Genomic DNA, 12,084 nt, shown 5'->3' with positions numbered 1-12,084 from the left:
TGATAAAAATAAAAAAAAACAAAGTTCATTTTCTTTGAACTTGGTCAGGTTAATTACCAGGATGTTACTATTTCCATATCCCGGCGATAAGGAAAACCCTGCATGCAACATGTGGGATGAATGAGTTTACGGAGATGTATTACACAATGCTCCTTGATGAAGTTAGGTTACACAAGTGAGATGGAATTAAGGACTGATATGATCGACAAGAGGAACATATATGTACAGCTAGATCAATTGACAGTATGTATCGATCATGCATGCCATATTAAAGGGGATAATTAAGGACAAATTAAGCAGTGTGGGTGCAACCACACCTCAGCAGTGTAGTTGATAATACGCGAGTGTACAAAATACAGCTCGCAAAGTTGTTGCGCAAAATCGCTATATATTTATGGGGTCAATGGTCCCTGCGTGTTGCTCGCCACATTCCATTTGCTAGCTAGCTACTCCGAACCTCCACCTCCTACTGGAATCAGAACACTGCAGCTATGGCCCAGAGATCACTGTTCCTCGTTGGTTCCTAGATTCTCGGTCGTTGCTTCTTTAGGTCAATCTATCCCTTTTTTTTAAATAATAGATTTTCATTAATCCGGCCTCTATATCCACTAAGGATATACACAGCCAAAAAAAATACGAGAGCACTTAGACTCACATCTTAATAGAGAACACAAAACTGAAAAAGAAAAATCAACTACCCTAACACATCCTTGCTTTCCGACATAATCTCCTAAAACAGCGAGATTCGGCGAGTGGAAGTCGTTTGGTCGTCAACGCTCCTAGTGCATCATCGTTGCGAGCCTCCGCTGATGCCATCTTCATTCGCTTCAGATGAGTTGATGCCAAACGTCGCCTAGTTTAGCCCACTTTCATCCGTCATTGCCCAACCAAAACAAGCTAACCAAATGCAGGCCGACAAGATCCATTTCCTCTTTGCTGAATTCCTAGGCCTCTGTCGCCCTAGGGCCGCCACCATCTTCGGGATCCTCCTCCCCCTCCTGGACTCCTAGCTCGTCGCCGCCCCAAGGGCCGTTGTTGGAGACCTCTGCAGCCGTCGTCGAGGAAAATCTCTTCCACCCAGACTCCCAGGCATCTGTCGTCCCTAGGGCAGCCACCGCCAATGGGATCCGCCTCCTCACTGCGAACCTTGCACCGGCACTCAGGCCGCCACCGTCTCGGTTCGATCGCTGCCCCTAGGGCCGCCGTCGCCGCCGGAGAAGTCTTCCGCCCGAACTCTCAAGCACTTCTGCCAGACGTCGCTGCAAACGATACCACCTCCACCCAATCCCGCCGTCTCCTTGCCAAGGATACGCTGCCGACGTTTAGGCCACCGCAGTCCGAAGGGACGCCGCCGTTGACTCCAGAACACCTCAGCTACCGCCCTTAACAATCACATGGCTAGATCTGGGCATAGAGGTCACACCAGTAAGCTGCTGCCCCTAGGAACATCACTGCTAGTGAGCATACCTCCATCCTCCGTCGCCATCTTTACCACCACGCCGAAGGGGACAGGCCACGCGCAGAGGAATCTGCCGCGGCGCTGCCAACTGCCTAGCAGCGGCAGCATGCCACCCGTCGTCCCCTACTGCCCTGAGGCCGTCGCCACTCCCCCGCTTACACTGTCCATCTGCCGCTTCCATCACCACCGCGCCGCCCCACCAGAAGGAGCCAGCACCACCGCTTCACTAGCCGGAGCTAGCGCCACCGCCCACCTCCAACAGCGTCGCCGCCACTCTGCAACTAGGAGAGTGAGTCGCGAGTTCTGCTCCAACCAGACGTCGTCCTCGCCGGAGCAGCCGACCTGCCGACGCCACGCTCGAAGCCTAGCCGCCGCTCCCGCCTGCACGCAAGAAGCGGCCATAGAGAGCTGCCGAGAGCTGAAAGGAACCCCGCCACCACTGTCCTTGCACCCGCACGGAACTCCGGCGGTGTGCTCAGGCAGCGCCGAGGTGGGGAGGAGTCGAGGGGTCGGGGGAGTCGAAGGGGCGAGGTCAATCTATACTATACTAATTGGCTGGCTCATCGTTAAACATTCCATTGAAATTTCAGCGTTTGAGAGGATTGATCATAGAATTTTGTCCATGCTTAAAAATTTTTCTGACTCCACCACTACTAATTGCACGTTCTTTAGTAGCTGACAGTTAACAAGAAAGATCTGATTATTAATTCAATAGATCGTATTGTCGTGAACGTAAATCATGCTGATAATGCACATGTTAAATAAATCACGCAACGGAAAATTTAACACTTTTAAAATTCATACTTTGTAAATATGATATCGTACATCCTGAACTACTCTCATATTTTTTATTAATTTAATACTAAAATTTAAAATTAATAATTAGTTAAGGTGTAACTGCCTGAACTCTTCGTTTTAATATAACCAGCTATAATTTTAAAGCTAACCAACAAGTTTAACATAATTTTAAATATTTAAAATTCAATAATAGAAAGTGTAGCATATGGGTTGACGACCAGTTCTCTCGATTACCAAGTGACAAAATGGCATGCTAGTTATTATGTTGCAAAACATGTAGTAGTAGTAAAATGAAACGTGAAGTTCCCAAGGAAAACAAAAAGGAAATGTGAAGATCTTCATGGGCCAGCTGCAAGCTGGCCATCCTCACCTTGTGCCACCTTGGGCCCTCGAAGGGCATGCTTGCACTTCCATAAGTTTGCAGGCCCACGAGCTACAAGCTGATCACACACAAATAGTCCCGATCCGTTGCTATCAAGCATCGACTTCAGTCTTCAAGACACCTGCACACCAATAAACCAAACACACAGTTTCGAACACAAACATCGCACCCCACATTATTTGACATGTGCATGAGTTAAAGATGCAACATAGATAGTCCAACCTATTGCCACCTACTCACATTGCACTAGCATTTCCACTTTTTCATCTCGAAACAATTGTGCCAACAAAGCATGGTTTCACAAAATGTCATTTCTGGTTTTCTAATGCTAAATTCATACTACTACGCTATAAACTGCGGAGCAAATCAGGGAAAGGAGAATCCTGGGATGGTGAACACGGGCTGTCACAAAGTCTGTTTCGCCTCCCTTAACTATAGCCCCTGGTGGGTTCTCCTCCTCGAGCGGTATTGGTACCGGTTTCATCCTATGTAGCTCCCATGTGGCACGTTGACTTGATCTTTGTTTGATGTAGTGCGAATGTGACGCTCGTATGGCATTAGTTTCAATAAAAAATTGAAAAAAGAAAATAAAAAATCCCAAAAGGAACCACATGCTAGTGATATTAACACCTCCTCCTCCTATAGAAAAAGGCCCATTTGTCAATGTCGCCATGTTATTTTTCCTTTTCTCTTCTCTTCCCTCCTCTCTCCTCTCACTCAATGCAACCGTGGCAGTGACCTAGCTAAGGCCTGGTGGAAAGATCCAGGGTCTTAGCGATATGGGAGGAGAGGGCTCGTCAGTGCACCTGTTCTCCTCGCTCGCAACTTTGCCTCATTAGTCATCACCATCCGTCACCACCTGCTATACCCCTTGCCACCTCGCTCCTCAGACACCTCATCTCGTACCATGTTTTCCGCTGGCTCTGTCCTCCCTCCATGCTTCAACGGATAGCCGGAGGAGCCTACTGCCGAGAGGAGCTCGAAGCTCCCAGAGGCCACCTCTCACCATGACCTCGCGCGAAGTCGGGCATCTTGGGCTAGGCGTCATCGGGCACTCGAGCCGAAGATGGAGGAGATGGGGCAACCTCCGCTACCGCCCTTCCTTGACAGCACCGGCCATCCTCTTTCGTGTGATTCTGCCCTAGCCACCAACTGAATTTGCCTCAGCGAGTTGTATCCCGCCGTCCTACTAGAGATTAGGGATGAAGTTCCCCAAGCTTCGCGCTCATTGCTTGGTCGCCAACATGGACAAGTACGGCGAACGGTCAAGGAGGTAGAAGGTTGGGGAAGGGAAAGAGTGCCACCAACACAAGCGCGTTGTCAATCCTTGCAGCACCACTATCGTGCCGCGGAGAGTCATAGACGGAGGTCTCTAGCTGCTCTACAACCCACTTCCCACCGTTTGCTGGAGCGCCGTGGAGTCAGCGTCTCCCTGTGCTTGGGGACGAGCGGATGCGGCTAGGCTTAGGGTGCCCAAAATTGGTCACCTATCTCTCTACCACCATTGTCATCTACTAGCGCCCCACACAAGCTCGTCGGCAAAGGAAGCATGCCATATTGGTAGAGAAGCGTCCTAGGATTAGAATACGTGGAGGCCTAGAGGGAGGGGAAAAGAGGAGATTTTAGTGACGTGCGTCCACTACTTTTTTTAATTTTCTTTGTTGAATGTGATGCCACGCATGACAAAATAGCTATCAAAATCATTTCGATACTCGAATTAAACCAATTTTGGGAGTTGAGGGAGTCTATGTATCTGGTTTTACGGTTGAGGGAGGAGATTTTAGTGGTGTGCGTGGTCCACTACTTTTTTCTTAATTTTCTGTGTTGACTGTAATGCCACGTATGATAAAATAGCTATCAAAATCATTTAGGGACTCAAATTAAACCAATTTTGAGAGCTGAGGGAGTCTATGTATCTGGTTTTACGGTTGATGGAGGAGAATCAATTAATCTGGAGAGGTAAAATGAACTTTTTTTTCCAGATGGCGGTCATAGGAGACTGCAATGCCCCTAAGGCGTACAGGTCGCCCGGTTTATCGAAGTCCATCAGTCAAGTGAAAGCCTATGAGCGATATATGGGCCTGACTTGGGCCTAGTACCGGATGGACTAGCACCGATGCAGGCAGTGCTGATGCGCTGTGGGCTGACGAACTGCTCAAGTGCAACAACGCTAGCAACGAGATTGTCACCGTTAGCTCCCCTTTTATTTCGTACTTCTAGTACACTAGAAAATTAGTGTGACTGTTGGCCCGCCTATTATTTTATAACACATGCGGATTTTAAATTTTTAGTTTGATGGACAAAATATTGTGTTCATCCTTCGTGTTAAATACCGACGGATTATTTTATAATCTTATTTATTAGCGATTCTGTTTTGTTCTTTTTTCATAAAGTTTGCTTCCTCGTCTCTGTTTTAGTAAATTTCTCTATATATCTCTGAGTCCATTTGAACTGCGCCTTGCCAATCACCAATAATTTTGAACATTCAACCTCTATTTTTACTGATCTATACAGTTGGACCATCTCTAAACTAATCTACTAATCTTACCTGTGATCATGTTGCAAATTTGTTTGAAAATAATTTTTGTTTTCGTATAAAGATGATATATCAGACGACTGCACTTTATAATAACACCCTTTTAGTGTTTCTCGAAACATGGTATAGTACAATTTTTTAATGGGCAAGGATCGTTTAAAATGACATGGATAGTTTGTTTAAACCACATTACCTGCCACCTGGCTCCCTAGCATCTAGATTCTAGAGGCAAGGGCCCATGATGAAAGACAAAGAACGGCTATAAAGGGGGGTGAATATAGCAATTTAAATCTTGCCCTCGAAAATACTCATCAAGCCGGATTTTCTCAAAATCCTTACTAGAACCGCGGATATTAGAGAAGCCAGATCTAGAAAAGAAGAGAGAAGGAATTCCCGAAACTAGAAGAGGAAGAGAAAAGGAATTCCCGAAACTAGAAGAGAGCTGAGGAGGACATAGCAAAACTCATCATCACAAAGTTCAAATTGCAAGCGGAATTTAAATTGCGGAATTTAAATGAACAAGAAAAAAAAAACGAAACCCTTCAAATCATTTCATTCATAGGTGATGCAAAATAACCGCTCAACTAAGAGCAAACATACACCTTCAGAGAAACATTAACACAAACTTAAAATCTCTCGGACAAACACACTCCAAACTAATCCTAATACAAAAGCCTCTCGGGCAAACACACTCCAAACTCACACCGAAACTCTCTCACCGAGCATCTCAAAAGGATTACAAAAAGAACAACCTGCACCCTTGCAACCATCTCTCAATTTATAGCCTAAAACCTCTAAGACATTGTCTCAAATACCCCTAAGGCGAAACCCTAACTCAGAACAGATCTGGTCCATCCATTGTTCCTTCTCCTCAAAGGAAAAGCTCTAGATGTTTGCCACCTCATCGATCCGAAGCCTCACATGCAGATCAATCCGCGTGCTCGCCATCTTGATGAATCAAAGCTCGCCACGTCGCCGGCCGTGCCACGCGCGCTCGTCTTGATCCGCTCTCCATCCGTCCATGCAAATCCAGAGCCGCCGCGTGTCCAGCCTGAGCCGCTCCCGCGTGCGCTTCGTGAAAACCATGTTCCCGCCCGCGCCTTGCGAAAACCGCGTGGGACCCAGTACGTACGGTTCCTACGCTCCAGCCGCGCACGTTGCTGCCTCCGCCTTTGGGCCATGCGCCCGCGCCTTCATGGCCTGCTCGGCTTGGCCTCCCTGCCAGCCGAGAGCAATCTTGGGCCAGCCACGTGCCTGGGCCAGATTGGTTTGGCCTCCCTGCCCACATGCACACATATGCATGCATGCCTCGGCTGCACCACCGAGCCATGCATGTGCATATTGATCATGACACACATACATGCTGCACATCTTTCTCTTTTCCAATTTTCTTCACGGATTCTGGCACTTGCACTTGACCTTACGAAGCCCGTTGTGAAGACCTCTTTACACGGTATCCGTCCACCGTGTGCAACCTTGTGTCCAATCTTGTCACCCGGCATCCTTGATCGTTCTAGACCTCAACTCCTCCCTGAGTCTAGTCCCGATCCGCCGTTGACCAAAATCAACTCTGATCACCTGCTCACACATGAACTAAACAACCGTTGTCTTGGCACAGATGTCGCAACCTGACCAATGTTAGTCCACGCACACACTTCTTGCACTTCCGATACTTGTCAATTTCCCATCACCAAATATAGGGGAACAAATCGACCAATCAAATGGCAGGATAGTCTGCCAGATTTAGAATAGTAGATTTTTCCGTGTCTTATACTTTTGTCCGTTCAATTTTATCATCGTTTAATTTTTAATCAGGTTAAAACTATATTCCCTAACTTGCAAAACCAGTAAAAATGCCATATTCTACACCATATATTTTTCGTGGAATATGGATATAAAAAGGAAAAAGTACAAATTACCCCCTGAACTATTTTTGTCGGCCGAATTACACCCCTAAACCACAAAACCAGACATTTTTCACCCTAAACTTTTAATACCGGACTAATTACCCCCCTCGACACTATTTTGAGCGGTTTTGAATTGAGCTTGCACACGTAGCGCCAACATGGCAATCACAGTCAGCAAATTCAGTGGGGCCCACCTGTCATTGTCTCACCCTCTCTCTTCTCTCTCTTTCCCCAATCCCGTCTCTCTCTCTTCTCCCTCCCCTCACGGCCTCACCTCCTTTACCCACTGACGGCGACAAGCTGAAGACGGCGGCGCACGGGGGCGGAGCCAACTGGTGGCGCGGAGGGGGGCCGAGGACGGCGGCGAGCCATGCGACGGCGGATCTAGCTTCATCACGGGAGGAGGAGCAGCAAGCAACGCGGCCTCACCTTCCATCGACGCAGGGAGGGCGGCGCGAGAGCATGGGGACACGGGCGAGCAGGATTAAGAATCAGCAGGGGGACACGGGCGAGCACCCCACTAGCGGCCTGCTTCTTGGTGGCGTCCACCGACGCCGTGAGGCCACCAACCACGCCGTCGACGGACTTCCTCCAAGCGCCGAGCGCGTCATACGCCGACAGCCGTAGCTTGTCGTACCCCTCGGCGAACGAATCCTCCACCTGGAAGATCTTCTTCCCGAGGGAGCCGATGAACCTCGCGAAGGCGGCCACGGCGTCGGACGCGCCGGCCGGGAACGTGGTGGGCACTGGCGCGTCCAGCAGGGCGAGCTCCGCGGCGTCGCTGACTGTCGCGTCGTCGGTGGTGGCGGCGAGGTCGGAGACGGCCGTCAGCGTCGGCGGCTCAACCCCGCCGCAGAAGAGCGCGTCACCGGCGTCGATGCTAGGCATTTCCGCGGCGGAGAGCCCCCGCACAATGTCGTCTGGTGAGGCGGAGTAGGGGGAGACGATGGAGGAGTCGGCAAGCAGCGGGCGGTCGGGCACCGGCCACGCCACGAGCGGGTCGGCGGCTTACGACCTCACCTCCACCACCCTCCCGCCGCCAATCGGTTCCCTCTCCCGTCCACATCTACCGCTGGCCGGATCCACCAAGCAGCGTCCGCTGCCGCTCTGTGCTATCGCTGGCCGCCCGATCTGCCTCTGCCTCCACCATGGGCAGCCCCGGCGAGCTCTGCCTCAGCCGCCCGCCACCCGGGCGAGCTCCACCTCCGCCGCTGACCGCCTGGTCCGCCTCCGCCCCTCGCAGCCGCCTGCCCAAGCGTGTGCGTGGGAGAGAGAGAGAGTGCGTGACCAGGGTGAGAGAGCGCGTTGGGGGAGAGAGAGGTATGACAAATGGGACTAGGGAGGTATTTTTATTTTATTTTTTTGCTGACTGTGATTGCCACGTTGGCGCCACGTGTGCAAGCTCAATTCAAAACCGCTCAAAACAGTGTTGAGGGGGATAATTCGTCCGGTATTAAAAGTTTAGGGTGAAAAATGTCTGGTTTTATGGTTCAGGGGTGTAATTCGGCCGACCGCTATAGTTAGGGGGGTAATTCGTACTTTTTCCATATAAAAATGGTACCGAGTTAGAATGAACTTATGTTGAAAATGAACCAAAGTTATCAAAAACTAAAGTTAAACCTAGCCACTAAATGGTTGTGATGTTGTATGAGCCAAGCATACGTGTTGTGTATGACCTAAAAAAATTGAATCCTCGTATTTGAAGCTTATAACAAAAATTGGTCAAACTTTTAAAACTACAACCATTATTTTTAGATTAAAAAAAGTTTATAAAATCCAATAAGCCTAATGATACTATGATACTTTTAGGCAAATCTTTTTTAAACAAAGCATTTGAAAATTTATTGATGGTCAGAACTTCTTCAAAAGTTTGATCAAAACTTATCCTCAATGTCAAATATTTATAACTAGAGGAATAAAACTTAATTTGTTGGTGGAGGGGCATCGATGCGATAGTGGGCGGGGCTGGTGTCACATCCCACCCTTACATCATCTATAGTAACATTAGAAAAGATACGCCTCTGAAAATTGATGTGAACCGACTCCTACAAAAATATGATGTTGGTATCAGTCCTGGATACAAATGTTGGTACCCACAACCAACGGAGTAGCAACTAGCAACTAAGGCTGTGTTTGAGGAGAAGGTGATAGAGAAGATTGGGAAGATACGCAAAACGAGGTGAGCCATTAGCGCATGATTAATTGAGTATTAACTATTTTAAACTTCAAAAATAGATTAATATGATTTTTTACAGTAACTTTCCTATAGAAACTTTTTATAAAAAATACACCGTTTAGTAGTTTGGGAAACGTGCGCGTGGAAAACGAAACAATCAAACACCCTATCACCCTAGAACGAACGCAGCTAAGTAACTTATGATTGATTGTACCTTATAAGAGTTAAGAATAACACTTCGAATTATAGCTCATAGCAACTAAATAAATATACAGTTTTAGATCGTTATATTAAGGCCGGGATCAACTTAAAACGAGACAGCAAGGGCAAGAATTATACCTTTTCGATTTTGTTCTCCCTCCATTTGCACATCCTGCAATGATGCAAGAGGAAAACCTCGTGACAAAAGTTTTGAAATCCCATTGCATTCTCTATATAGTGCATCCTGCTCGTGAGTTTGGATTCCGGAGTTCCAACGCTGCAATTTTCTTCTCCATATAGTGAAGTACTGTTTTGGTCCATGGAGACAACAGACAAGGCAATCATGATGGATATGTCGGCCGGACGTGTGCATGCATCGAAGATGAAGAGGTGTTGAAAATATGTTGCGTGTGTATAGAAATGGAACAGTACTAAATTTAAAGTTCTGACCGTCCAGTTGCTGTTCCTCTGATAGCAATGTGCCACTCAAGACAAGGATGATATCCTTGTAAACTGTGGCGATCTTTTGGGTGGATTTGCCACTAGCTGTAGAAGAAGATAGAAGTGAAAAAAAAATACTGTTATCATCACCCGGGATTCAATTTTTTTTAGAGCAGGTTTAATAGATCCTAATCAGCCAGCGCTAGCACGCTACGCCTCAGCCAAATCTGACGAGGAGAAGTGAGAAGAGAAGAAAAAGGATGGAGCGGACGTTCCATCTATCGCCCGGCTGAAGCGCTACACACGAGAAAAAGCTGCTTTCTTCCAATCAGATGCGAGGAAATCAGGTGTACATGCGAATATTAAATGTCTAAATCTTCAATAGAGGTAAATAAACAGCTAACCTAACAGCCAGCCTATTATATTAATGATGGCTATAGGTGATATGGTAATAGTATAGAGCCGGCAGGTGGCCATATTATTATCCTTGCTCTTACTACATCTTCCAGTAGATTTAATACCAGATTGATCACCAAGAAAGATAATGCAGTAATCTTTACCAGAAATTACTGTTACCACATGATTGCTCTTTGCTTCTCCTCCGCTGCTGCTATCATAGTACAACATCTGTTGAAGATAATACAGCAGCAGAAAAGTTTCAGAAAGCAACAATTGTTACACGCCGCACGCATAAGTTTTTCCCTTGTCTTGACGTTAAAAAAGCGCGAGAGAGCTTAGCTTTACGCTGCACTGCGACCAGGTTAGGCATGCATATATAATATATATATATACACACGCATGCAACTTTAGGATCAGAGACCAGAGCGTGTACTGTGACCAGATGATCGATCAAAAAGAAAAAAGGTTGCTTTTATCGCGAGTAACCGAGGCAGGCTGCGTTGCAGGGCTCGATCGCAGCGTGCATGCGACACAGTGCGCGATGATATGCTACAGCGTACAGGCGAATGCGTACAACTTTCTTTGGTCATCATGGTAAATAGTCCCCTGAGCCGCCGAGCAGAGAGCGTTGGACACGTCCAAAGATGGCAGCTTCAGTATTACGCCCCCCACAGTGAAATCTGAGTGCTGGGGGCACATCGTGTTGACGCTGTCCGAGCCTATTATTCATCATTGGGCGATTTTTTTTATCGTAAATTTTTATGTGCTCAATTAGTACAGTTTCACATGAGCTGATCCACAACTTCCATGGCTCCAGTTAAGTTGTTGCAGCCTTGCAGGTAGTTTTGCACTCGTGAAAAAAAAAAGTATAGTACTGTACCTGGTTAGTTTTTATCCTCATCATTTAAGTGAACAGGAAGTGTGAAGTCTCTTTGTAACCTGGTATGCACGACCATCCATTAATTGCAAGTAGGGACGATTATATATTATTAAGTAGTACCCTTGATTCTTGCGTGTTGCAGAACGCATGTTGCTTCTTATAATTTGTTCGTAATCACTGAAAAAAAAATGCTAAACAGTCAATCTGGTCCTTCAAATTTCGTTGGAGGCTTGATTTTGGTCTTGACGTCTTATCAGAGTCCGGTCCCCACTCCCCAGGTTTTCATTTTGGATCAAAAATCATTGTGTGACTCTCGTTCGATCGTACTAGATTAATATCGCCAATGTCACCGGCCTATATGCTTTCTTCACAACTTCATATAGATAATCAAACGAAAACCAAAAAAAAAAAAATGAATCGCTTTGACTATTGACATCACTAGGGCGACCTTAAACAACCTGATATCCAAAAACGGTGATAAGGTGAGATCTGACGTGTCTATCTGCATTTTATTCTATGTCACTCACCACACGTCTCCACGTTATAATTCGCCCACTTATTAAACTACTATAAGCAAGTTATCCCAATACCGGCTCTGTAATTGCTTTTGTATATTATAGAAGGAAGTCGGTTTTTTAGTATAGTTATTTTCTTGTGCTCCAACAGTTGATGCCATGTGGCCGCTTGAGCTATAAATTTTTCTTCCCCTTTAACGATAGCCTTGCCTATTGTTAGAGATAGAGCCAGCTATTGGGCAGGTTGGGCGGCCACCACAGAGCTCCACCGCTGACACTTCTAATATAGATAGTTGTCGACGTTTGAAAAAAAATTAGTCGATCACCAAAAAATACTATTAATCACCTTCTTCCCCTTTGGCAATAACCTTGTCTATTGTCACTGACGGA

The 12,084-nt window shown here is 46.8% G+C and overlaps 1 protein-coding gene across 1 annotated transcript; it reads right to left on the bottom strand.

Annotated features, from left to right (window-relative positions):
• Positions 1-5,710: 5,710 nt before the first annotated feature.
• Positions 5,711-9,601, bottom strand: LOC127772715 (uncharacterized). Its single transcript, XM_052298667.1, has one exon. The coding sequence runs from the start codon at positions 7,968-7,970 to the stop codon at positions 7,476-7,478; it is 495 nt and encodes a 164-aa protein (XP_052154627.1). The 5' UTR covers positions 7,971-9,601; the 3' UTR covers positions 5,711-7,475.
• Positions 9,602-12,084: the final 2,483 nt, after the last annotated feature.

The sequence above is a fragment of the Oryza glaberrima genome, chromosome 5, assembly GCF_000147395.1.
Source record: "Oryza glaberrima chromosome 5, OglaRS2, whole genome shotgun sequence".
NCBI lineage: Eukaryota > Viridiplantae > Streptophyta > Magnoliopsida > Poales > Poaceae > Oryza > Oryza glaberrima.
Note: the sequence above shows the minus strand (reverse complement) of the source record. Positions and strands in the feature narration are given on the sequence as shown.

Excerpts from the sequence above, each read along its gene's own strand:
- LOC127772715 (XM_052298667.1), bottom strand. The coding sequence starts at position 7,970 with ATGCCTAGCATCGACGCCGGTGACGCGCTCTTCTGCGGCGGGGTTGAG.